Consider the following 26,465-nt stretch of genomic DNA (forward strand, 5'->3'; position numbering starts at 1 on the left):
ACAAGCCTGCTTGCAGAACTGAGAGGGTCTTCTAGCCAGGGCGCGGGCAGGAGGCCACGTGGCCACAGGGTGCAGGGTCGACGGAGGAAGCTACGACCAGAGGCTCGGGTCCGGATGCCACACGGGCCAGAGGCCTCCGCAGCCACACTCCAGGCTGGGTCGCGTGGGAACGGGGTTGCCAGGAGTCCGGAAGGAGTAGTAGTGAGGGTTCAGCTTGTTACAATATATAAAGTGCAGCAGTTAAAAGAGCCTGTGCTTTCACCTTCCGGTGAGTCAGATCCGAGATCAAACGCCAGCTGCGTGACAGGCGAGGCACCGCGCTCCGCGAGGCTGCTTCCTCACCAGCGAGGTCGGGGCCGGACTCCCCACCTAACTGAGTACGCGAGGCTAACGGGGCGCGGGAGTGCGCGCGTCTCTCAGCCGGGTTCTCCCAGCTTCCACAGCCCCGTAGGGCAGTCTCGACTGTTCCGGCCATCCTGGGACCACTCCACTTGGGCGGGGACCACGGAGACGCCGGGCACCCCACGCGCAGGACCGCACCTGCGTGAGGCGGAGGAACGCCTCCACCGGGAGGCGCGGGCAGCTCGGAGGGCGGCGCTGGGGGAGGGCACTGCATCTTGCAAGCGGTGCCGGAATGGCAATGCTTAACCCAAAGGAACTTGACGGCCGCGGCGGAACTTCAGGCCCTGTCGCCGTGGCGGCGGCGGGTGGCCTTCAGGCGCACGAGCTGCGTGTCCTCAGCGCACTCCCCGGTCCCACGTACACCGCGAGGGGACGCGCGGCGGCCTTCCCGGGACGGCTCCTGACCGCGCCGCGCGCCAGTCCGGCGAGCGGCTGCGCACTTCTGGCCCTTGATTGGCGGAGGGGGCGCCTGGGGGAGGAGTCTGACCCCTGAGCTCCACCCCGCATCTGCCCGGGGCCCGAGCGCCCAGCGCACCCGCCTTTGCGCGCCCTCCTCTCCTCAGGAAAACGCTGGGGCAGAGTTCTCTAGGGGCGTCTGGACCGTGCCCTGGGGCGGGGGGGAGAGGGGGGACGGGACAGCCTCCGAGCCCAGGGCTGGGGCTGGCCTCGCCCGGGCAGGCCTCCGTCCCCGGTGCCGCCCCGGGGGTGGGTGGTGCGGCCGGGAGGGGCCGCCCTGGGCCCCTGGGCGCCCGGTGGTCAGACCAGGGAAACTTCGGCCTGGAAGCTGGAGGAACGGCGCGCGCCGGGGCTGACGCGGGTCAGCATGGACACCTGCGTGCTGCACGTGGCCCCGCTGCTGCCTCCCGAGGGGTGCTGGTATTTGAGGTTCGAGCCCAAGATGCCCTTCAGGTGCCAGCGCCGCCACTTCCGCCGCAGCTCCGCCTGTACCTGGGGGGAGTGGGAGGAGGTGGGAGGCAGAGATGATCAGAGTGCAGTCCAGGGAGGGAGAGGGGTGCTGCCTGGGGGTGGCTGGATTCCCGTTCTTCCGATCCCTGCCCTCCAGCTCATTTGGGCTCATCTGAGTGGATGGATTTCTGTGCTTTGTAACCAGGGCTCCACAGTAACCGATGGCTGCCCACCCCCTTCCCCCACCTCCACTCGCCGCACACAGCTGCTTAAAAAACTGATGTGCACACGAATCCCAGGTGTGTGCGCGTGCGTCTTAAAATGCACATGCGAAGTCAGCAGGTCTGGGGAGCGGGGTGGGGGCAGAAATCAGCCCTTTTAACAAGGTCCTAGGTGTGCGCCCCCACCTGTTTTCTGGCCTGAGAACCACACTCGGAGTAGCAAGATTTAACCCATCCTTGCTCTGCACATATCCCATCAATGCTTCCAGACCCTGGGCCAACCAGAGTGTTATTGCCTGGCCCACCAAGGTCTGGGAGGGGCTTACCTCGCCATTGAGGAAGCAGTAGAGGATGGCCACCACAAAACCCTGGGGAAGAAGGGGGCAGGAGAGGTGAGGTAAACAGACTCCCGGAGCCTCCAGCCCTGTACCACCCCTGGCCCTGGCCCCTGTGTTCCCGTGGTTAACCGAAGAGCTAAGCATACAGCAGGTGCTTAATCAGTACTTATTACAGTGAAAAAAAAAAATGGAAGCCATTGGCAAGGGGCCAAGGCCCCAGGTTGAACACCCTTAAAGCCCAGAGAAGAAAGCAGCCTTCGGTCGACGGTTCATACCTGGAAAGACCCCACGACGAGCTCAAAGACCATTTTCACTTCAGCTTTGAAGTTGTGGGGAAAGAAGACGAACATGAAGTAGTGCACTCCAAACAGGGGGATCAGCAGAAGGGTGGACTTGGCCAGCCTCCTGGGGACAGGAGAGGGGCAGACAGTGGGTACAGGAGGTAGGGACAACCGGGATGTGTGAGGATGGGCTGCTGGCTCCTGGAAATACTATGTGCACCTCTCTTCCTGCTCCAGATCTGCAGTGCCTGTTCCCTCATGCCCCTCAGCTCTCCTAGCCTGGAGGGAAGCATGAGGGAGAAAGAAACTCTATTCTCACCCTTCTAGAGGAGAGACTATAAAGGAGGCCAGTACTGAACCCTGAGGATGAGACATAGTCTTTCAAGCTCTATGGCAGCAAAGGGAGAGATGTTCTCAGCCCTCAGGAGATCTGGTTCCCCCTCTCCTGGTCTCAGTTTCCCTAATCTTTACAGTGGGGTAAATGTCTGCTCAACAGGATCAAATTACAGACACGGGGCCCACTGTAAATTCAGAAGTGCTTTGGGTGCTATAAAATGCAGTGCATCCAGGAGAAACCAATTCTCTACTGGGGATGAGGACACTAGGGAAGGAAGTCTCTGTAATTGGGGTGCTGACCACATATGCCCAAGGCCACTTGGGAGGATGCTGGGCATTCAAGTTTGTGCCTGGTTTAGTACAGCTCCCTGTCTCTGGCTTCTCTGCCGTCCACTCCTCTAGGAGCTGCCACCTTTTCTGGAATTGCTGCCCTCTCTCCCAGCCTCCCCACACCAATACACACCCAGCATGCTCGGAAGGGCCAGCGCCTCCTTCACCAGCCTTGTGTGCTGGGCAGGGCTGATACTCATTCTGAATGACTCTTCCCTCTCCGGTGGAGCAGGGCTCATCCTGGTTGAGGCCTCCCAGCCACCTGAGCTCAGAGCCTGTCCAGGCAGCTCAGTGAGCCCATGGTTCCCTGGCTGGGAGAGGTCTGAGGGGCAGGGGTCTCTGCCTTTATCTTTTCTGCCTTGGCAGTCAGTCCGGGGAACCCTGGTCCTGGGTCTGAGGTCCCACAGCCGACTGGGGGCAGAGAAGCTGGCAATGCCCCTCCTGCTCCTTCCTGGACCCGGTTCCCAGCCGTGCCAAGATCCTGAGCACTGCCCATCCCTCTTGGGCCACAAACCTATCCCACGTGCCCAAGGCTGACAGATGGAGGCTTTCTTTAAATTGAAGGCTTATGGGGAGGTGGAGAGTGGGAGCTGACAGCCCCTCAGCGGGGAGCTCCATCTCCCATTCCCCCCCACCCCGTCTGCCTGCCTACAGCTGTTCTGTTTCTGTCTCACCCACAGGGACCTGGTGATGACCAGCTCTCTTTGCTTCCGATTCGAGCCCTTTGGAGCAGTTGTACGTTGGGGAAAACAGGGCCCCACAGGCAAAGCAGAGGATAGGGATGCACAGGCCTGATGTGCTGCCCCCTGGCAGAGGACAGAGCCCTGCAGGGCCTTCTGTTCTCAGACTGGAAGGGAAGCTCCTCCTACGCACCCAGCAGGGGAGAATGCCGTCACACCGGGAACGTGAGCCTTAGTCTCATCAGAGAGAATCACAGGATTCCAGAATAGAATCCTAAATCCAGCAGCTCGTGACATTCTAGACAAGAATCTTAGAACCACAGCACAAGACTCCCCAAAGAGAAGCCAAGCCAGGAACAGTCCAGAATCCCAGGACTGGAAGGCCCTTATGGGGCGCCCCAGGGTTGTCCGGTCTCTGCAGCACTGATAAGCCATCTCCTATTCCCATCTGTAGGCAGGCAGACCCCTACTCACCTCCCCACAGCCACCATGTCCATGTTTCTTTAGTTCTGTCCTCGAGCCCTGTTGTTCTCATGAAACCCTACCTAGTTCTCCAGTCCTCCCGGGAGTAGAGGACAGCCTTCACACCTTTCTAAGCAAGGAACACGACCACTGTCCCATGGACACCATGCCCTCCCCTGCCATGGCGATACGCTCCCAGACCCCTGAAGAGGAGGGAGCGCGTGTCTGTTTCCTCACCTGTAAAATGGGAACAGTTTATAGGGGACTGTGTGGATGACATAAGATGATGCGTGGAAACCCCTTAGCACACGCCTGACACGTAAACCGCAGGTGTTATTATTACTGGGGACTGCCGCATCCTGAATGTGGCTACCTCATTGTTCACCTGGGGGCTCCCCCAGGGCATGCATCTACTGTGCATTTACTGTGTCCCTTTTCTGTGCCAGGCACATGCCAGGGACTGGGCACATGGTGTGAATAAAGCACAGGTTATCTGTTGTCTTCTCAAGCTCCCTGGCTTGGCAGCAGGTGCATACCTGGGTCAGATCACCTGCTAGGTAAGTGACTGCAGGAGAAGCAGCCCTGGTGAAGGGGGGGGGGGGGGGGCCCTGGGTCTGGCAACACTTGTGGGCTGAGCCAGGTCATGGGGGTGGAGGTGGGCAAGAGGGAGGTGGCTATTTGGTGACTCCGGAGTCACCAAAGTTCCTGGAGAACTTCAAGGAAATGTGGGCAGATTTGAAGACCAGGGATGGGGACACTGGGGGACCCAGGGCATACTCACGAGTACGGGCTGCTGTCACTCTTCCCAACATCTGGGGACCGAAGTTTCTGAACCAGGATTCGGATGATGCGAATAAACAGGATAAAGTTCACCTGGTGGATGAGGTCAAGGTCAGAGAGGGGAGGCTGGGGTGTCCAGCTCCCTGGGCTGATGGCCTGTTTTTTTCCCCCAGGACCCTGCTGCCTGTCCATCTTATCTCTTCCCTAGCTTTTCCCCCTTTGGGCAGGCCATCTGGGAACTCTACTTCACATCTCTAAGGAATGGGCCTCCCAATCCATTTTCTTTACCCTAGAGGAAGAACTGATGGGGAAAGGGATGGGGATAATCCTGCATAGGCACTGGGAAGCCTAAGTTTCAGGTCTGACCCTGACATGAATCTCTTGTGTGGCCTGAAGAAAGTTGACTACCCAAGCTGGGCCTCAGTTTCCCCATCTCTAAGTGGTGGGAAGAGGCCTTACCAAGATGGAGGTGAGGATGGGGGCCTTTATGATCCACCACAATGAGGAGTTGATGGTGTCCCAGCATCTGGACAGGGCATGGTGGGGGAGAATGAAAGCAGTTGTCCGTAGCCGGATTCAGAGACCCTCCCTGGTGTTCCAGCTCTGCCCCCAAACCGTTTAGAAACTACAGGCCCAGAGTCTGTTGCTCCCAGGTCCCCCTCATCCCACCCAGGGGATCTGCCCCAAGCGATGGCGGCCAGGGGGAGGGGGTGGGGTGGCAGCTCACCCATAATCTTCAAAATGGATCATGATGATGGTCCAGACAATGGTGAATGTGCTGGGCACCCCTGTCAGGGCCAAAGGCGAGAGAAAGAGAGGAGAGGGCACAAGGGAGAGGTTTAGGAGAAAGAACCAGGGAGAATGGGAGGGAGGGAGGGAGGGAGGGAGGAAAGGGTGGGTTGCCAGGGCTGCCACCTGCAGTTACATAGGTTGTTCACTGAGCAAAGATACTCACTCCACTGAGGGGGTGGAGCTCTATGCCTGAGGGGCTGTGTCCACCCAAAGGGAGAATCTTTTTCTAATTTTGACGGAGGCACTTTACAGACTAGCAGTGACCCTGTGTTTCAGGGGCTGAAGGGGAAATGGATGCTCACAGAACCTGTCCCACAGATCAGCCCTAGGTGCAGCTGCAGCCTGAGGGCACCTGCCCCGGGGTCAGATGTTTGGGGCACTTTTGTCAACTCTTGGCCAAGAGCCTGGCAGGCAGGACCCGCAGCCCAGGGAGACCTAAGAGTGCAGGCAGGGTTGGCACCCACCCCCTAGTGAGCTCCCCAGGCCTCGCCCCTTCTGTCCCCAGCTTGGAAGCCCTCCCTGGTACCATACCCCAGCCGATGAGTATGTACCCCCAGAAGTACTTCCGCTCAGAGAAGAAGGAGACGGCAAGCAGGGTGTGCAGGTAGAGGCCCTCCACCAGCAGCCAAAAGAAGTTGGCCATGACACAGTACTGGAATAAGACCATGGCTGCCTTACAGCCCACCTGCAGGGGGAGGACAGAGAAGGGGCTCACTGGGGCTCACAGGAGTCCCCTGCCTTCCCCCAGTCTGTTTGGGGCAACAAACACAGTGCAGCAGGGCCAACTTAATCTCTCTGTTGTTTTTGCATTGTCCCCTTAGAAATATCCCTGGTGGTTTTCCCATTATCCTTGATTTTAGATCATCTGATATTCTGGGATAAGCTTGCAATTTTAATTATCCATCCATCAGTTTAGCATCTATTCATTTCCCTTCTATATATCTACCCACCCACCCACCCACCTATCCATTTCTTTACCCATAAGATACCCACTACCAGCTCACCCGTCTGTCCATCCACCATCCATGCATCCACTGATCATTTATTCATCTTCCCATCTATCAATCCATCCATGCACTCACCCATCCATCTCTCCATTCTTCTACCTTTCCACCTACTAGACACCCACTAGCATCCATCCACCTAAACATCCAGCAAGTCATGCATCCATCCACCTATCTACTCACCCACCCCCTACCAATCATCAATCCAATTTTTCTTGTTTTACCCATCTATCCTTCCACCTACACAGCCATCCATGCACCGACTTACTCAGCCATCCCTCTACCTACCCATTCACTTAACCCCTTCCTCACCCACTCATTCACCTTATTGCAATAAGGATTGAAGGTAGCTGGAAGAAGGGAGAATTCTTGCTTGAGTTCGCAAGAGTTGCCTGAGTGTGTGGGGCTATGCACTGCGGGCTGTGGAGTGGGGTCCTGATGGAAGTGTTGAGGACAGATGGGGGCAGAGAAGAGGCAAGAGGAGAAGGAAGTAGAAATGAAGAAGAGGAGAGGGAAGGGATGGTCATTCCTCCTGGGGGCAGAGGAGCTGGCAGGAGAGTGGGTTCCCCAGGCAGGTGAGGACAACGGGAGAGTCAAGGGGATCCCTGAGTAGGGCAATCAGGGGCTCTGGGTGGCCCACCTGGCATGACCAGAAGGTCCTTGGGCCCTCTGTCCTCTCCCAGAAACAGTCTTCCATTTCAGAGCAAGCCCAAAGAGCTGTGAGCCAGAGCTTAAAGCCATCCCCTTCCAGGAAGCCCTCTAGATTCCACGCCTCCCTGGAACACAGGTGCCCACCCTTCCTTCCTGTGCCCTTGGCTTTAAGACATCCTCAGAGAGCAGCTTGCTCTCCTGTCCCTCTGGCTGCAGGCTCCTTCCTCGGGTGGCACTCCAGTCCTGTCAGCTACAGGGGGGCTGGTGTCTCCCATCCTCCCCCACTTGCTTTACAACTAGAATAGCTCATCTCTTTAACAGGACAACTATCTCTGCTTCTTGCCTTAGAAAAGCTTCAGATAGTTGCTAATGAACTGGGAAGCCAGTCTCCACAACTCTCCTTAACAAGTGTGCTGGAGACTTCCTGGCTTCCCAGGGTCCCAGTTCCTGGGTGGGATCCTCTGAGGAGCTCTGGGATTGGCCAGGGTGGCCACTCTGGGTTTTCCCTCCCTCTTTGTCAAGATGCCCGAGATTCCACCATCATAGGTTTATTCTCTGGGGAGAAGGTATTGCTGACCCCCGAAATAATGCACTGCCTTTGATGTCCCTCATGAAACAATGAGTCCCTGGCCATAAGAATCATAGGAATAGGTGGGAGCCAGGGCTGGTCTTGAGCTCTCTGTCCTAGCTCTGGGGCACTCAGAGAGGGGGCCCAGTGCTCACGATCACTTGGAGATGGACCCCTTAGTGATGGGCAATGAATTCTTTAGACACTCTCTTAACTTCCCTTCCCAAGGAAGGCCCAGAATGGGGCTGATGGCAGGGGAAGAAGGGAATAGAAGGGCTGTGTGTTTGGACTGGCTCCAGGTGGTGGTGGTGGGTGGAAGGGTGTAGGAAGGAAGCTTGGAAGTCCTTGCAAGATGGGGAAACTGAGGTAGGGAGTTCCTGAAGGTCACTTGGGAAGTCAGCAACAGTGGCGGGACAGGGGGGTTGTGGACTCTGGCCATAAAATGTCGCATTTCCCACCCAGGAGAGGCATTTGTCATGGGCACGGGCAGATCTGTGAGCTCCCGGGGAAGCTGAACACCATCTCCTGCTGCTGGGAGGGGAGTGGGATTCAAGGAGCTGCAGATGGCAGCAGATGGGGGGTTGGCCATCCTTGGTGAGAGAGAGAAGAGGAAGGAGGAGAAAGGAAAGGGGGAGAAAGTGGGAGAAGAGGGATCAAGTGTGAGAAGGTGAAGGGGAAGAGGGAGAGCGAGGTGGGCCTGGGCAGGGTTCTCACCGAGCCCATGGTGCAATGGTTCAACTCCTCGCTGTCGAAGAGGGTCAAGTCTTTGATGAAGACAGAGGCGGCCCTCAGGATGAAGGACATGAAGAGGTGCATGTGGATGTAGTTCCGCGTGCAGTGGAGCTTCCTGAGCAAGGCGGGCAGAGCTGGGCAGCTGCAGGGGCCTTGGACCCCCACCCCAACCACACTGTCCAGTGCTCTGCGCACGCGCGCGAGGGTAAGGCAGGGGCAGCATGTGGCCTCCAAGCGCAGGCCCCGCCCGCAGGTACCCCAGCCCCAGGGCAGCCTGGCCTCCCAGTGCTTCAGCCTCCAGGGCCGGCCCCACCCTCTGGTGCCCTTTCCCGGGCTCGGCGCCATCCTGTGGGGACTAGGCTGAGACAGGTGGACCACTTTGAGCAGCTTGCTGTCTCCCCAGGGTGTTGGCCTGGCAGGGGACGGGGACAGGGATTGTGTGCTGCCTGGGTGCGAGGGGGGTGACCGGGGAGGGGGCCAGAGCACGACTGGGCCAGGCTGGGCTCGAGCAGAGAAGCGAGCTGGCTGGGTCCGCTCTGAGGCTTGTTGTTGGGGCTAGACCTCACCTGAACAGGCTCAAGATGGCTGTGGCAACGAGAAGGGCAGCGAGGGACAGGCTGTGGCCAATGGTGTAGCTGGTCTTCACGAAACTGTAGAACATGGACTGCTGCTACAGGGGAGAGCGGGGGGGGGGGGGGTCCGAGGTGGAGTTGTGGGGGGCTCATCTAGGGGGTACTGGCAGGGGTGTGTGCCCTACACACCCTGCCTCCCATCCCTGCCTTGGCAGATGAAGGGGCCCAGGGCTTGGTCCTCCAACGGCCCAACACTCTCGCCCTTCAAACTCCATATGAGGCCCTTTCCCTGGGCAGCAAGAGAGGCTGCAGGGCATGAGGGTGCCAAAGAAGACACCGCGGGTAATTTGCCCCCGTGGGCTCAGAGGCAGCAGTCTGCAGGGTGAGGGCAATCTGGCCTTTCAGGAGGTGGCAGGACGAAGCTAGAATCCAAGGGCTTCTTGCTGGATGCCTCCCCAGTGCCCTCCCCAGGGACACACATGCAGAGCCTTGGTCACTGGGCCCTTCCCTTCTCACTCTCCACGTCCCACCCCTGCTGGAGTCCAGGCAAGTGGTCAAGTGGGATTTAGGGGATTTAGATCCTGCCTGAGGAGCTGGTGGGCTTTGAGGGCCTCTGAGGAAGTTGCCCTCGTGGGAGGAGTGAAAGCTCTGAGAAGAGTGTCTGGGGGTGGGACAGACGTCACAGCCGACAGACACACGTACACACCTGTGTCCCCACACCAAAGCAGTGAGGGGCTCCTAGCTGACGACTCCAATTACACTCTACCTTCCTGTCAGAATCCCTACCTGGCTCCTGGGCCCACATCCATACAGTGAGCACATCTTCACCTGCTCCAGGGCATCTCCCTGTCCTGGGCCTCAGGACCACGGTCCTGTCCCTGTTCCTGTCCCTGTCCCTGGCTGGCTGCTGGGTATCTGAGGGTGGTCCTTCCAGGATCTGCCCCTCAGTTTCTCCTCTGCATGAGACGGGAAGATGAGGCCTGCCTGGCCTGTCCCCTCTAGGGAGGGAGCAAGGCTCCCACGAGGCGCTGGGGTGGCCCAGCCGGGGGATGCTTCTTCAGCTTCTGCTGCTCTGCGTCATCCTTGTGAAAGCCCCCTTCCTGTTCCAGGTCAGGGAGAGACAAGGGGATGAGCCCTTGGAAGTGCAGGTCTGGTGAGGGAGGAGGCTTGGGCAGGGCGGAGCCTCCCCCCCTACCTGGAGTCCTGGCTTCCACACAGACAGCAACCTTACTCCTTGCTAGGAGAGAGTGGGAGGAGCCTTGCAGGTGGATGCCCGCTGGGGGGTGGGGGGTGGGGCAGGGGTGCACTGAGGCCCACCTGGTCCAAATCTGATGCCTTGTCATCCCAGCCACAGGCAACGGGGTAGGGGCCAGGCTCCAGGTGCGTCCAGCCCTCGTGGGTGCAGCTACGGCTCACGTTGCGGCCTGGGTGGAGGGCGGGGGTGGAGAAGAGAGAGGTTGAGGCTGGGAGCAGGGTGAGTCCATGAGTAGGCGTGGGGCCTGGCTGTCTCTGAGCTCACCTTATCCCTGCTACCCCTGGTTGTGATGGGCTCCAGCCACCCTGCCCTAGACCCCGGGGCATCATGGGGGACTTGGGGTGGGGAAAATCTCCTCCAGGGCTGCCCAGGGGGACCCTCCAACACGAGTGACAGTCAGAGCAGACCTTCCTGGGCTCAGCCCTGCCCCTTGTCATGTCTGAAACTGAACCCCGCTGCAAAATAAATAAAGTGATCCTCGTCACAGCCTGGATTCTTGGTACAGAATGACCTGTGACCCTCGTCATGAGCTGAGTGTTCACCCTTGTCACAGGGCCACAGGCGCTGGTGTGGCAGAGGGTTTCTTTGCCCAGTGGGTACAGACAGGTGCCCTCTGGCTGGGCTGAGGGGCTCCTCCTGGGTCAGTCTGCCTGGGCCGACGGGCCTGCTTTCCTCCCTCACCCAGCGTGGCTCAGACATGCCACTGGAGAGGGACCAAAGGTGAGGCAGGAAGGAGGACGCCTGATAAGGGCGCAAGTCTGAAATCCTAAGTGGAGAAGCGGGGAGTCCTGGCCAGGGAAAGGCAAAGGCATGTGTGAGGGCTGATCAAGCAGCACAGCCCTGCAGGATCTTGGGGCTGAACTTCACTGCGGCTGGGGCTCCAGGGCTGTGGCATCCTCCACTGTCCTCAGAGGCCCAAAGCTGAAGCAAAGGGACAGGACCTACTAAGGGGGCCTGTGGTGTGAGGGCTACCCATGTGGTGGCCCGCTCTCTAGCCCTGGGGAGGGGATGCAGAGAAAATGGGGGAGCCAGAGAAGAGCCCAGGACTCACTAAAGAGCACCCAGGGCTGAGTCCCGGAGAAAGCTGGCTTGTTGGGGTGGGAGGGAGGCGGGGAGAGGAGAAGGAGAGGAGGAGAGAGAAGGGGCAGGAGGAGGAGGTAAAGGGATGGAGGAGGAGGGAGAGTATGATGAGGTGAGATGAGGAAGAGCTGAGAAAGAAGAAGGGTCCCCAATGTCCTCGCCCTGTAGCTCCTTCCCCACCAGCAGCCCAGCTGCTCTCATCCCTGGGGTCACCAGCATCAGCACCAAGTAGCATCACCACCACCAGCTCCGGCACAATGGCAAGTTTGGAGAACCTTTGTTTGTTGCTACCGGACAGAGCACTTGAGGCCCAGCGTCTTACTGGATCCCCTCAACCCTCCGGTGAGGAAGGGAATCCCATTTCCCGCTGGAGAAGCCAGGCTCCTCGAGGTTGGTCACCTGCCCCAGGCCACACGGAGAGGAGAAGCTACGGCAGGTGTGATCCCCAGAGTCGTCCCAGGCGACCTTGCCCCCGCCTGCACTGAGGGGACCTGAGGACTTGTTTCGGGTGTCCAGGCGCAGAGCTGTAGGAGGAGTCGAGCTGTCCTGAGAGCTCGGGGAGGGTCACTGTGCATGTGCATTTAATATTTCTCAGCTTGGCTTGGCATACACCTGACCGGGTGATTCCCTGTCCGCTCTTTCTGGAAATCCTCCTGGCCACCCTTTGAAAGAGGTTCTTAACCACCCTACTCGATGGCCGAGGAATTGAGGGACAGCCAGGGAGGAGTAGCCCGGCCTGGGTCTCTTCCCACTGCGAGGTCCTGGAGCCAGCAGGAGAGACTCCGCTGAGGCAGAGGGGTCGGGCTGGGCCAGTTCCTGACTTGGCAGCCCTTTTCCGTGCCGGCCTCCCAACGGCCCTGCTGCAAGAGGCTCCCAGGGCAAGAGAGACAGCCTCACTCAGCCCCTTAGCTTTCCCCCCATGCAGCCTGGGTAGGCTTCAACCAGGCCTGCCTCAGCCCCAGATCTCAGGACCTCACCGAGGGCCCCTCCCAGGATCTGATTCTTGTGCGGACTTCCCCCACCAACCGGGGGCCTGGGGCAAGTCAAAAAAGGCGACAAGGCCAAATCAGCCAGCCTTGAGGTTGGGACACCAATGCCTCAAGTTTTGAGCTGCTCACTGGCCAGAAGGACCAGGCCTCGGTGAGGCCAGGCCCGTGACATAGCGGACACCTGGTGCCATCATGAATTAGGTGACCCATCAGCATCCACACCGCAGGCGCTGGGGACAGCAAATGTGACTGTGTTATAGCTAGCCATTAGGAGTTATTACGAGTTTCACTAAAGGAGGGGGATGCCAAGGCTGAGAGAGGTCGGGTGACTTGCCTACGGTCACACAGCAAGGAGGGAGCAGGCTTGGGATACAGTCATGGGTTAGCCTGGCTCTGCATCTTTCTGGGCTCCCAGAGTGGCTGAAGGGGCACCCTGTCCCCTGGAAGGCTGGCTGCCCCAGATATCGGGGGATGGGAGCGGATAGCGGGTCATCTTCAGGGTTGGGTGGCCTCTTTGTAGAGCCCTGGGATTGTGGCCCAGGTCTCCAAGGGAACTATTCTTGAAGAGAGCTCTCAAGGGTGGCCACCATGAGACCCCAAGAAGCAGTCCAAAGTCTGTCTCCAGCCTGGGCCTGGGAACCAGTAGAACTTGTGTGTGTAGAGGGAAATATGGAGGGGGAAAGGGAGGGGCTAGGGACTTTAACCCCACAATCTCCCAGTTTCCTGCGGCTCACTGGGTCACACCAAGAAGTCACTGCCCTCCCTCCCCGCCTCCCTGGGCTCTCCATGAGAAAAGCACAGCTCAGTGAATGGAAGTAGAAACGGGAATTGCTTCCTCCTGCTGCTCTCTCCTCCCCTCCCCCATCAGTCACCAGTCCCATCCCAGCTACCCTTCCTCACCACCACCACCATCTTCTCTCTCCGGAATTAGGCAGGAGCCTCCTGATGGGTCTCCCTGCTTTCCTGTCCCCTCCAACCCGCCCCCAAACCCGAGATAGCTGAGGAGATTGCTCTCAAACCTAGCTCTGACCATGGTGCTCTCCGGCTGAAATCCTGTCAGTGGTGCCCCGTCCCAGTGAGCCGGGGCAAACGTCTCAGGTTGGCGTCAAGACTTTCTTATCTAGGGCTTCACGATGCAGGGGGTGAAGCAGGGTGAGGAGGTGTCCCACAGACCCACAGACATGGGTAATGCAGCCCATGTGGAGTCTTCTCAACGAAAACATCGATCCTAGTTGTCACTCTTAAAAAATGTCTCTTCAAATATTTCAAGGTAAAAACACCACAGATGAAAGACGTGAAGACCAGGAATCAAAGGACTAAGCCCCCATAGACATTTTGGTGCCTTGATGAGCAGTCCCTTGCCTGGCCAACACGCCTCCTCCACGGTTGTTACCACCCAGCCTGGGGAGATGGCTTCTCTCTAACTCTACAGTCTTTATCCTCTTCAGGTGTCTTCAGCTTTCCCTGTAGAACTACGACCCTTCCAATACTTCCAGGGAGGACATTCCTTCCCCAGTCCTGTTACCCAAAGGGGTAAGAGTTGGGGTTGGCATTGTCCCTGCTCTACACTTGCCTTCTCACAAACCTCCCTCTTTGGAGTTTAAGGTCACTGGCTCACACCTTCTTCCCAGGAAAACACGCCCTCTTTCCCTTCCATTTTTAGCCCCTAACCTGGTCTCCCATTTCTCTCCACCCTTTTCAGAGGCTAAGGCCACCAGGTATAGCTGTGCAGGTTGTTCACTGCGCAAGGGCATCTGGCTGATAAACATGGCGGCTACAGTCTACCTCATATTCAACTTGTCATTAGGTGGGTTCTGGTGAGAGGCTGAGGAGGGGCTGCCTTCTCATCTGCACAAAGGCACATGTGGGCCTCGATGAGGCTGGCAGCCTTGGGAGGGGGGGGCTAGCCAGATGGTGGGTTGCCGTCCAGGTTCTTAAGTGAAGGAGCGGCCTTGACAATTCCAGCAGGGACAGAAGGAAAAGCCGTCAGGAGGAATGCAATTAGCCGAGTGTCAGGGAGGAACACGAGTAGCAGGCACTTCCAGGGATCTGAGAGAAGGCTGGTTGCCAGGCTCTGCGGATTGGACACACCAGAGCTGCCGGAGTTCATCGCCTACCTGCCCAGGTGCTGGGTTCCCCCGGAGAGCTGGGCTAGGTGAGAGCTGGCCTGGATTACGGCACGTTTCTGACTGCTCCCAGACTCCTCAGGGAGGGCACCGACATATCTCTCTCACTGCTGAGGTCATGACACTGAGCACTGGGTGGAGGGGGAGGGGGGTATGCAAAACCAGCCTGCAACAAAGAGTCCCTTTGGCCCACCACCTGTCCCCATTTTACAGAGAAACAGGTACAGAGAGGGAAAGGCCACCTAGAATAAGAGATGTCCAAGAGTCTTTCTGCTCAGCCTCTGAATTCTTATCTAGGTCCTGCTCCTCTTAATCCTTCCCCCTCCAGACCTGCTCCTCCCTTGGGTCATTCTCCCTCCAGACCTGCTTCTCCCTCAGGTCCTCTCCCCTCCAGACCTGCTCCCTCCTTGGGTCTTCTCCACTCCAGACCTGCTCCTCCCTGGGTCCTCCCCCTCCAGACCTGCTGCTCCCTCGGATCCTCCCTCCTCCAGACCTGCTCCTCCCTTGGGTCCTCCGCCCTCCAGACCTGCTCCTCTCTCAGGTCCTTCCCTCTCCAGATCTGCTCCTCCCTCAGGTCCTCCCCACTCTAGACCTGCTCCTCCCTTAGTCTTTGATGAGTCTCCCAGCTCATCAAACCTAGACCCAAGGAGGACATGCTGGATCCCTCACTCCCTGCCATGAGTCACGCACACCCTTCTTAGGCAAGTTTCCCACTTCTCTCCTCTGCCATGCTCCAGGTCCAAACCATTACCACTTCTCTCTTCTGCCATGCTCCAAGTCCAAACCATTACCTTGTGACTGGGTCTTCCCATTGCACTCCCAGAATCCTTTCTTTCATGGAAATCTGAATTATCGGTTAAAAACCTAAACCTAAATTGGACTACGTCAGTCCCCTACTGAGGAGGGGGAGCCACCCCAGTGGCTTCTCAGTGAACTTAGGAAAAAGTCCAAGTCCTCAGTCAGTGTTCAGGGCCAGCAGGGCTTCTGCCGCCGGTCTCTTTCCTCTCCTCCCTCCCCTTAGCTCTTTCTGCTCACCCTGGGGCCTCCACTGCATTTCCTTGGTGTCCATCCTGTGGGCTGCTGGTTGTCCCTCTCCGTGATCGCCCCACCCAGGATCTTTCCTACCTCCAGGTCTTTGGGCGGCAGCTGAAGTATCACCGCCTCTACCCATGAACACCTGCCTTAATGTTGTGCCTTACCCCCTTCTCCTTGCCAGGACTCCTCACCGTTTATGACATGTGTTTGTTTTCATGCTAAATGTCTCTTCAACTAGAGCCAGGCAGACAGCATGGCTGTTCTAATGCTCCTGCCCTGTGTTTGTCTAGCCCACGCGTATCATACTAGTAGATATTTAAGAAATGTTCACGGAATGAAAGAATGGCTGAATATATGCTGGAAGCTTCCTTAGCTAGTCGATAGCAAGAAAACCCAGTTCCTAAAGAGGTTCCTCCTTTCCTCCTTTTCTTTTCTGCCTTTTATGAGAACATTTACTGGAGCAGAACATGACAAGGTGTGTAAGCAAAGCCCAAAATGTCGTCGGCACCATGGGAGCCATAATTTAGTCATGCATCTGTCAGTCAATCGGTTATCAATTGCTGAACAAATATTTAGTGAGCTCTTCCCACGTGCTTATCTTTTATGTGAAGAGCTCATCAAGTCCCATGAATCCTTCGAAGACCTGATGCCAGCACACCTCTTCCAGGAAGCCCCCCAACCGATGGCTCGAGCCGCTTTGACCACTGCCCTTTGCCTTCTCACTTCCTTGACAGGGGAGGACCCACTCCAGCTGGAACCACCTGTGCTGGCCCACCTCCCTGGCTTCGATCCAGGCCTCTTACCTTGAGCTTGAGCTGGGGAAAGTAAGTTAAAGATGAGGGGGCAGGCCAAGATGACCACCTGGCCTGGAGGGGTGGCTGGCCAGCAGGTGAGGTTGTCCCACATCTTGCTGCAGCCTGATGGCGGAAGGGGGGAAGGCAGAGGACACACAGGTCAGCACGGTCACCGGGTTCCTCCAGCCTTGGGGCCTGAGCCCACAGGCACCCATTCTTCTTCCTCCTCCAGGGTCCCACCTGGAGGAACCTCCAGTCTGAGAGAGCTGGCCCCACCCTGCCCAGGCTGCAGAGGGCCTGTCCAGATGGGCAGCAGGACTACAGCTCCATGCTCCTCAGCGAGAGATGGAGCGCCCCTGGGGGTGTTTGGAAGAGTGGTGGGGGTTTTGTTTGTTTGAGATTGAAGGTCTCACCCTGCATTTATGGGCAAGTGCCAGGGATGTCAGGCAGACATCCTGCAAGGTGTCACACAATAATTAATTGTGTAGTATTCTGCAAGACTTTCAGATGATCCCCTGGGCATTTGTGTAGGTGAAAACCTTTTGTAATGACCAGAGCCTAGACTCTTACTCCATTTCGCTTATAAACACCAGGCACTTACTGTACAGATTTAACATACATGGGGTTTTCCAGAAATGCAACTGAGTAAAGGGAGGGAAGACTGTGCTTTGTTGCATGTTGAACATTATTAAGGTTTTGGAAAATCACATTACCTCCAGCAACGTTGCCCGTGGACCTGAGTCAGGGAAGCAACCACCGTCTAGGTCAACCTACCTGGCACATTTCCAGAATGTACAAGGACAGATACATTCTTTAGACTATGTCTTATCTGTCAGTGTGATCGTGCCTGAATACGTGCACAGTATTTCATTTTAAATCACTTCCCTTTTTATTTTTCTTTTACAACCAGAACTTCATTTAAAAAAAAAATGAATGCACATGTCCTGAATTTCGTTTTATAGTAAAGGAGACATTAAAAAATATTTGTCATAAAAGGAGGTGCTGGGTACGATGGGGTGGTGGGGAGATTGGGATTCAGCTAGGTCTTGAGGCGTCTTCAGAAAATTAAAAAAGCAACACATATGCCCCCAACTCAGTCAAACTGTGACTTGCACTGTGGGGTGGTGGTGTTCAGGAGGTGAGTTCAGAGAAAACCCCGCCCTGCAGGTGAGCCCCGAGGGCTGGTTGGTGAAGGGTGCACAGCGGGGTCCCTAGGAGTCTGCTGTAATAGGCAGATGCATGATTTTGCCTGTTCGGGGTCTGGGTGCCAGTGAGGGACTAGGACTCCTCTGGATCCCCTTGCCTGGGGGAGAATTCATTGTTTCTTTGCAACCCAGCTGGGCCCATAGATTTTCTCAGGAAACCCAACCCCAAGCCAAAGTCAGTGCCAGTTGCATCCAGCCCAGCCCAGCCGAGGTCCGAAGGTTCATAAGTTCTCAAGAAGGGGGCCTGGGAAGAGGAGTTGAAAGGATGTGCCCACTTGGGGAGGAGACTTGGGACCCTGAGTGCCGGATGGGCTGGCAGTGGGGAGGGGGGGCCTTCTGGGGCTGCAGCAGTGGGGGGGGCAGTGGAGGCTGGACCTGAGTGCCAGATGGGCTGGTAGTGGGGAAGGGGGCCTTCTGGGGCTGCAGCAGCCTGGGGAGGGCGGAGGTTGAAGGCTGACAGCACCTGGATCTGCGGGGCCTGGCCAGAGAGCACAGCCTCCCCTCCTTGGGGGCCCCAACCACTTCTGTCCACTCTGTCTTGAGGCTTCTGTGGCCTCCCTCTGGCTCCCAGTCCCTCCTGCACTCCTGTGCCAGCCTCTCTGGAGGCCCTGGAGGGGTCCACGAGGCCAGGCACCTCCGGCTAGCCGTTCAAGGCCCTGTTAATAATATCAGCAAATGCTTACATAGCCTTTGTATTTGGGAGGCACTGTTCTACTCTCTTTAAATAAACAACTTATTTAACCCGCCCATTTTACAGAGGAGTAACTGAGGTATGGAGCAATAAGGTAACTAGCCCAAGGTCACATCGCTGGTGAATGGTGCAGCCCGTTCACACGTTCCTACGCTCCCTTTCCAGGAAACCTCTTGCACTCCTCCCGTTCTGAAGGGCTCCAGGCCCATTTCTTGTGGGGAATTTTGCTCTGCTGGACTGTTTAGCCCTCTGACTAGGCTGGGCACACCTTGTTTTGTAGGCCAGTTATTGTGTCTGGGTCCCCGCCAGACTTTGAGCTCTCTGGATCTCGAGCTCAGCACGGAGCTGGGTCCCTGGCCCTGAGCTCAGCTTCCCCAGAAGCGGCACAGGGAGAGGGAGACTGGGCATTGCCCTTCGGGAGGATGCACTTGGCCTCAAGGACTCTCAACACCACCAGACTGGGCTGTGAACTGTGACATGGCAGGGGAGCCAGGGAAGAAAGGCCATTGAGGGCATGTGGTCAGGGAAGCCTCCTGGAGGAGGCAGCAGGTTCAGGAAGTTGAGAAGGGAGTGACAGGCAAGCAAATGCCAGCGATCTGGAGAGCCTGTTGTCTCTGTGCATGCCCCAGAGAGGCTCCACAGGCCCCACCACATATGTCCCCAGGCCCACAGAGATGCAGGGCCCCGGCTGGCTGTGTGTGCCCCCTGGGGACTGCCACCTCAGCAAGAAAGCAAGCCTGGAGCCTGGGGTGGGAGGTGGTGAGGCAGGGCGGGGGGCTTCTGCTCTGCCATTTTATAGGCATGTGCGCACCGAAGCGCACTCCCAGACACAAAGACGCGCACTCCCAGACACACAGACGCGCACTCCCAGACACAAAGAACCACAGCCATATATGCAAATACACATACACGTATACTTACTTGGACATGGAAAGACCAGGCACAAGCAAACAAAGGCACAGAGAGACCCATGCAGCTCAGAGATACACACGCAGAGATAGGAGTGGGCATACTGCAGATATTCACACTCGTACACACACATCCACAAACCAACACACAAAGACATAGTGCACCAGGCCTAGCCAGGCTGACAGAGACACATGCCCCTGCCACACAGAGACACTCAGAGTCCGACATGGGGCTTTACAGATCCCAGAGGCACAGGCAGCTCCAGACCCACGTGGGCCAAGAGCACACATCTGGATATGCACGAACATGCACAGAGCCCCACAAGGTCACGGGCAGACTCATCGCCCACAGACGCATTCTCGCCCTCCTCGGATCCCAGGCCGCCTTCCTGGTGACAGGATGTTGGCACCCGACAGGTGCCCTGTGCCAGCAATGACCTCATTGGGATCACGAGGGTGGCTTGCCCTCGGGGCCTAGGAGGCACCGCAGTGGGGCCTGGGATTCTGGGGTCTGGGTTTCTCTGGGCTGCCTGCAGCCCCAGACCCCACTGCGGGGGCCCGCTGAGGCCCGTCTGCCGCATCTCCTGCCTCCCTGCCCTGGAGGGTGGGGGGTGGTGCATAGGCAGTGGGTGGTCTGGCCACCCCTCACCCAGGGCTTAGTCTGAAGGCCCAGGAGGCAGGGCTCTGCCCTTCCTTAAGAGCTGGGGGAGGTAAAGGCTCTCCAGGAGGCTACAGACACTCCCTTATGATGCAGGAGGCAGAGACTCTGGGCACCAGGGCCAAGAAGGAGGGATCCAGGAGGGGTTGCATAACTGTCAGCCTCAAAGAGGTGACAGGAGACTGGGGAGCCCGGGGGGTGTAAAGATGCTCCCTACTCCTGAGCAAGGTGGTTACATAACTGCAAGTGTGGCCTCAGGGAGGTGACCTGGTAGGGACGCCCAGAGCAGGCACAGCCCCCCACCTGCTCCGGCCCTTCTCTGCCCTCAGGGAGCCTCGAGCTCCATACCCACCCCCACTCCTCATAAGCAGTCTGCCCAGGCACCTCCCACCCCCCACCCCCACCCCCCGAGTCTCTCTGCTTCTCCACGTCCTGCCCACCCTTCAGACTGGCTCAAGGGTACCTTTCAAAGGAAGGTCTCTAATTCCTCCCATTCCTTCCCTGGGCAGCCGTGAGTGCGGGGCACCAGGGGTAGAGGGTGCTGTCTGTCATCTGATGGGATGGTCCTGCCGGCTCTGGGCAGCTGGGCAGCCTCGGCCTAAGGGTGCCCCTGGCATCACCCTTCCCACCATGAGGCTGGAGCTCTCCCACACCCCCTCAGGAGGAGGAACTGGGCCCCCATGTGTTCAGCCTCTAGGTTTGACTGTGACTCGTCTCATCAGCTGGACAATGAATGAGCTGACGGTTCATCTGGCCTGCTGAAGGTGGGTCGGGCTGGGGAGGAAAGTGTGTGTAGGTGGCACGTCTGGGTGCAGAGTCTGGGATTGGGAGGAAGGAGCTGGACCTCAGAACCCCCAACCTAGTGTGTTCTCCTTGGTTAACAGCAGGGAAATCCCAGACCTGGGGCAGGTGGTGGGATCAGAGAGGCCTGTTAAGGGCTTCCTGCTTCCATCTGGTCCCCCAGCTTCTCCCAGCATCCTCTCCTCACCCCCAGCAGCTCCACGGTGCCATCCCCACCCGACATGTGTGGGAAGAATGTGCCTGGATCTGGGCTCACAGTGTGATGAGAAGCAGGGCTCCCCGAGGGGCCCGGGGCCCTCTCTTCCTGCTGGCCCTCACCTGCTGTGTCATTCTCCAGCTGCGCTTCCTCCAGGCACCTCTTGTGCTGCACCTCGATCATCCGCAGATGGTAACATTCCTCCTCCCACTGCAGGTTGGTTGCCTGGCCACCCTGGGGGACAGAGACAGGGAGGGGACCTGTCATCCTCATCAGTGGCCTACCTTACATCCACAGACTCCAGGAACGTGAGGCCCAACAAGGCCTGTCACTTGACTGACCCAAGTTCCAGACAGAACCTCAATCCCAACCCCAGACTAAAACCCGACCCCGACCTGGATTGGACCCAGAACTCCTGTCCACCGTCCCCAAAGTTGGGTCTGCCTGGAGGGCCCTGTCATGGCTTCCTGGTGGCTTCTAACAATGCTGCAGCTGTAACAACTTGGTCTTTTTTTGGGTGGGGAGCACTATGGCATTACTCTGGATGAAGGTTGGAGGGCCTCTCTCTGGAGCCCAGAGCTGGCCCTCCGGACTCTGCCACCCTCCAGCCTGGGTTGGGAGTCCTGGGTCCTTGCCTCAGTCTCTCCGGATGAGTGGGGCCCAGCTAGTGCTACCGGGTTATGAGGAGTTAGGTCCCTGGAGCCAGGCCTGGGAGGAATCCAGGAGTCTGGCTGCATCTTCCAGGCTCTGTCCCCATTCCAGGAGGCTGTGCTCAGTCTCCCGGGTCACCAGGCTGGGAGGAGGACACTGGCCCTCCTTGCCCAGACCTCACCTGCTTTCTTCTTAGCTTCCAGACGATTCCAGCTGTATCAGATCTAATGAAGGAGGGGCAAAGGCAGGTTTCAGGAAATACAAGAGGCCCCTCTAGGATGGCTTGCCATCCCGCCACACCTCCTCTGCCTCTGCCTCTGTCCCTGCCCCTGGGAGGTGGGGACAAGGGATGGGAAGGCCCACGCCTCCCAGCCTCCCCTTTGCCGCACCCTGGCCAGGGATCAGGGATGGAACTAGACCTGCCTGCTGGCGTGGGGGACAGGCAGGCATCGGCATTGGGGCCAACATGTGAGTATGGGTGATGGCTGCCCAGGGACAGACAGGAAAAAACAGGTCTTGAGAACCATTGGGTGGGCAAAGGCAGGTGAAGACCTCCATGGAGGAACAACTGAGCCAGTGGAAACTTCTGTGAGTCTCTTTGGCTTTAGGGAAGTGGCTGCCACCCCTGGACAACCCCATATCAGTTTCCTTCTCCCTGCTCAGGGAAGAGAATGCCGCAGTTCCCCAACAGGGCCGTTGGAGAAAGTTCAGCAAGGCAGCTCCAGAATCAAATACTCTTGGCGTCTCTTCCATCTTGTCCCTCCTGCCCTGGGACAAAGTCCTCAATTCCCTCAAATGGGCCTCAAGCAGCTCCCCTGCTGACTCAAAGGCATGTTGCAGTGGGGCTATGGAGGAAAGCATTTGCTGCCTTCTGGCCTGGTACCAAGGGTGTGCCTTTGACCACTGTTCTAAGTAAGGTGACCCCACAGAGGGATAAGCATCCCAGGTGCCAGAGAGCTCTCCATTGCTATAGAGGAATGGGGTCCAAACAGAAGCTGGACAACTCAGTGCTCAAGAGGCTGCATAGCTGAGTCCCTTCCACTCAACACTCCTGTCCCTTGTGGAGGCCTTGGTGGAGCCTCATTGTCACAGAGTCCTCAATGTCCAACTTTCCCATACTTGGCTAAGAACCACAGCTGGCCTAGCCCAGATGCAAGGGAAGGCCTCATTGTCCAGGATGCCTGTCAGACTTCCCAGCACCCAGGCCTCACCTGCCCATGTGCCATGGGCCTGGAAGCCCCACAGTGAACCTGGGTTCCATCTTGGACTGTGAACTTTATCAGCCAATGGAGGTAAAGACATGAGCTGGTAAATCATTTAAAACTTGGCATATGGAAAGTAACACAGATCTATTATAGAGCAGGATATGGTTATTCATATAATTGTTTCAAAGAAAATACATGGGATTTGAAGGATATGAGCTGTGGTCCCTCTTTGGGGTCACATGCTTCCCTTCTTGCCCCAAAACATTACTCAGACTCAAACACTCGAGATGCTCTGTCTTCAGTGATCTGTGGCCGGCGCATGCTGCTCAGACATGGGAAGAGGGGTGGCCAAAGGACCCCAGAGGTGACTTCTGGAAGAAGAACCTGGGGACTGGCTCATGTTCCACCATTGGTCTGTCTTGTCTGGAACACGCTTCTCCCCAGAATGCCTTCCCAGCCCTACTGCCCTCCAGCAATGCAGTTTGTTCTGCCTTCTGGCCCCCTCCCAGCCTCACCTGTGTCTCCTGCCCATTCTCCACAACCCACCCCCCACCCACAACATGAACATGGGATGGATGGTAGTAGACCATCTCTTGTTGCTGCCTTCTACCATCCTTTACCCTCCTCTGGTGCCATGTCCTCATCTCTATCTGGGAAACCACCTCCTTCCCCACTTCTAGTTCTTGGGGTTCCCCACTCCTGATTCTTGGGGTTCTTGGTGTCTTCTAAGAGATGATCAGACTTGAGCCCGTCAGAGCATTCCTGGCCTTAGTGCCTGGCACATGGCCCAAGTCAGGCTGCTCAGAGCCAGCAGGCTCATTCCTGGGACTTTGGATTAAGCGATTAGACAAGTAGATTTGGTCTTTCCAACTAGACTGGAAACCTCAAAGGGTGCAGGGGTTGGAACTGCTGCTACCATCTTGTTGCTTCTTGTGTTGTTGTGGAACACAACAATGAAGGCCACACGGGCAAAGGCTGAATAAAGACATGGAGGAAAAACTGGGTCCTCTTGACATTATCTGAGTCCCTGGATGCAGCCATGCCTGAAAATAACCCTGTTTCCAGCAACATGAGTCAATATTTTTGCTTATTGCTTGAGTAAGTTGAGTTTCTATCCCTGTAACCAAAAAAGTCCAGACTTATGCTCTGAGGACAGGACAGTAGATGCCCTCATTTGCTGGGTCCTCTTTTTCTTTTTCTTTTTTTAGAGAGCACGCAAGTCAGGGGGAGGGGGACAGGGAGACGGAAAGAGAAAATCTCAAGCAGCCTCCATGCCAAGGGTGGAGACAATGCAGGGCTCAATCTCACGGCACTGAGATCATGATCTGAGCTGAAATCAAGTGTTGGATGCTTAACCAACTGAGCCACCCAGGCACCCCTTTGCTGGGTCCTCTTAAGCCAGAGCTGTGGCCATGCTGTTTGCCAAAAGATAATTCCTTTTCAATCACCAAGGGCACCATAGGGTTCCTAGCAGCTTCTGCTTACCACTCTCTGACGGTGGAAGGATATTGGGTCAACTTCTCTAGCCAACTCTGCCTGCCCCACTCAGCAGCATAGCCACAAAGCCTTTCCTGAGTGGCAGTTTGCAGAGGAAGGGCAGGAGGCCCTGGGGTAATCTGGCAGTGTGGGCTGTCTCTGAATAAAGTGAGGGTAGTTTGGAAGATATGCTCAGTCTTCACCCCAATTTAGCTGAGTGTTAGACCCCATCTGCAGAAGGATAGAGGAAAGAGAGACCCAATGAGGGACCTGAAATCCCCTAGCAAGTGCACATTCCTAGATGGGACCTGCATCTCTGACCACTAGTCTGGACTACATCAATCCTGCTCCATGACCTTGCCTTGGGCCATCTGGTCTACCATTGCTCTTTGGGGGACAGGGCCAGGGCAGCTCCCTGTAGCCCTTATCACTGAGAAATTCAGGCAGACTTTGAACTTCCTCTTCCACTTATTTCCCTATGCTAAACATCCTCATTATCCCTCTGGACTCCAGACACACTAAGTTCGAAAATTCCCAGCCAGATACAGCCAAGCCTACTGATTCTAGGAAAGGGTTCCAGGGTGGGATATAGCTGGGGTGTGGGCTTCACAGAGAATGGGTAGTAGAGGTGCATCTTTGAAGAGGTGTAAATTTGATCATTAGAGGTGGAATAAGAACATTCCAAAAAATAGGAGCAGTGTGTACAGAAGCATGGAGGTTTGAAAATGCCTAATACACACAAGGTTGCAAATACACGGTGTGGCTGCAGCAAAGGGTCCTGAGGCATCGGGAGACAAGTTGTGGGACACAGGCAGGGGCCAGGCCTCATCAGTTACTGCCTGGACAAGTGTACTAGCTTTCAGCCCCACCACCTGCAACCCAAGGTCCCCAGGGCCTAGGAGTCAAAGCCCACACTTCAAAACTGGCATTCAAGGCCTTCCCTAGTTCTACTATTGCCTACATTTCCTGACTTGTCTCCTGATGCCCCACGTGAAAAGGAGAAAGCAGGGCTTTCTCTCAAGCCCTAGTTCCCCTGCTGGGCTGAGCTCCAGTAAGCTTCAAGTCACCTGACCCTGTGGGTGGGTTGAGGTGGAAGTTTCAGGCCAGATGGAGCCCCCAGCACGCTCCCTATCACAGGAGTTCCTGAGCCCAGAAGAGGAGACCCGGGCAAGAGTAAGGAAGTCTTTAGGCTCCCTTACACCTGGGTCCTCTTCCGTCCCCTGCCACGGTACTGGCTGGATGTGGGAGGTCACGGACTGGATGTTGGCAGGAGAATCCTGAGTCTCTGGTTGGGGGCAGGGATTAACCAAAGCCTGCTTACCTGGGTCCCTCCTCTCTATCCTCACTGTGAGGGTCTTGGGAGAAAGTCCAGGTGGGGCTCCCTGAGAGCTGGGGTAGGGTGCAGATGCTGGGATTTGTGGCTGTTAGATGCTCGGGGCTCTGAAAGACGGGGAGAGGGGCTGACTCAAGTTTTGTGGGTGCCCTACCCACCCCTCAACGGGAGCTTGAGTTCACAGCTACTGGCCTGGAATCAGAACCCTCAGCCTCATCCAGGGCCAGAGAACTGTGGCAGTAGAAGCCAAGGGAGCCTGGTGAGGGAGCAGGAGTCCCTCTGAGGGGCAGCTGGTTTCTGAGAGGGGTCTAAAATGCAGCAGGCTGTTGGATTCGGTGAGACAGAAGAAAGAACCTCCTGCCCGCAAATTGCCAAGCCCTGGGAGCTACCCTGAATGACTTGGGCTTCTGAGGCTTGTGGAGGAGGGCCCTTTGCCCCTGCCAGGGATGACTGGGGAATGGGGGAATAAAGAGCAGGGGTGGTCCCATTTACCATTCCCCCATCTCCAGCTCATATCCCATGATTTATTTGAGCCTCCTACCCCCATTGAAATAATGGGGCAACAAAGAACCACAAAGGGAAACTGAGGACCCTGAGAGAAAGCAGTGTGGTCAAAGGCATGCAGGACCCCAACCCAGCTTCCCAGGCTGTGCCCTTCATTCTGGCTTTTGTGTTTGAATTGGTAAGAAAATGGAGAGGGTGCAGTGGGGGAAGGAGAGAAGGAGACAGGGGGCAGTGGGGGTGGGGCACAGGAAGGTGAGGTAAATCATGGGATGCAGAAGTCACAGAAAAGAGGAGAAACATGCTCCCAGTTTTGCAGAGGGCACTCCAAGAAGTTGAAATAAGGCCTCATCCTATTGGGAAGGGGCACAGGGGAGACGTCCGGGGTGAGGGGAACGTGGGCTAGCTTGATCTGGGTGGTGGCTACACAGGTGTGCACACCGTGTGACAACTTCCTGACCGGTCACTGCAGATTTGCACATTTTACAAATTAAAAAATGTCTCTG

At 56.9% G+C, this 26,465-nt stretch overlaps 1 protein-coding gene across 1 annotated transcript in view; it reads right to left on the bottom strand.

The window, feature by feature from the left end:
* Positions 1–26,465, bottom strand: part of VIPR1 (vasoactive intestinal peptide receptor 1) — a 31,808-nt gene continuing 5,343 nt past the window's right edge. The window contains exons 2-13 of the mRNA XM_045863738.3: positions 20,916–21,027; positions 16,344–16,457; positions 10,373–10,479; positions 9,050–9,153; positions 8,466–8,598; positions 6,060–6,213; positions 5,464–5,524; positions 5,196–5,262; positions 4,738–4,829; positions 2,143–2,272; positions 1,856–1,897; positions 1–1,350 (exon numbers count right to left, since the gene is read on the bottom strand). Of these exons, the coding sequence (XP_045719694.2) occupies positions 1,159–1,350; positions 1,856–1,897; positions 2,143–2,272; positions 4,738–4,829; positions 5,196–5,262; positions 5,464–5,524; positions 6,060–6,213; positions 8,466–8,598; positions 9,050–9,153; positions 10,373–10,479; positions 16,344–16,457; positions 20,916–21,027 (1,308 nt within the window). The 3' untranslated portion in view covers positions 1–1,158. The remainder of the gene's footprint in view (positions 1,351–1,855; positions 1,898–2,142; positions 2,273–4,737; positions 4,830–5,195; positions 5,263–5,463; positions 5,525–6,059; positions 6,214–8,465; positions 8,599–9,049; positions 9,154–10,372; positions 10,480–16,343; positions 16,458–20,915; positions 21,028–26,465) is intronic.

Source organism: Mirounga angustirostris, unplaced genomic scaffold (assembly GCF_029215605.1).
Source record: "Mirounga angustirostris isolate CCGP_5_RB_7025 unplaced genomic scaffold, mMirAng1.0.hap1 SCAF_1, whole genome shotgun sequence".
NCBI classification, from domain to species: Eukaryota; Metazoa; Chordata; class Mammalia; order Carnivora; family Phocidae; genus Mirounga; species Mirounga angustirostris.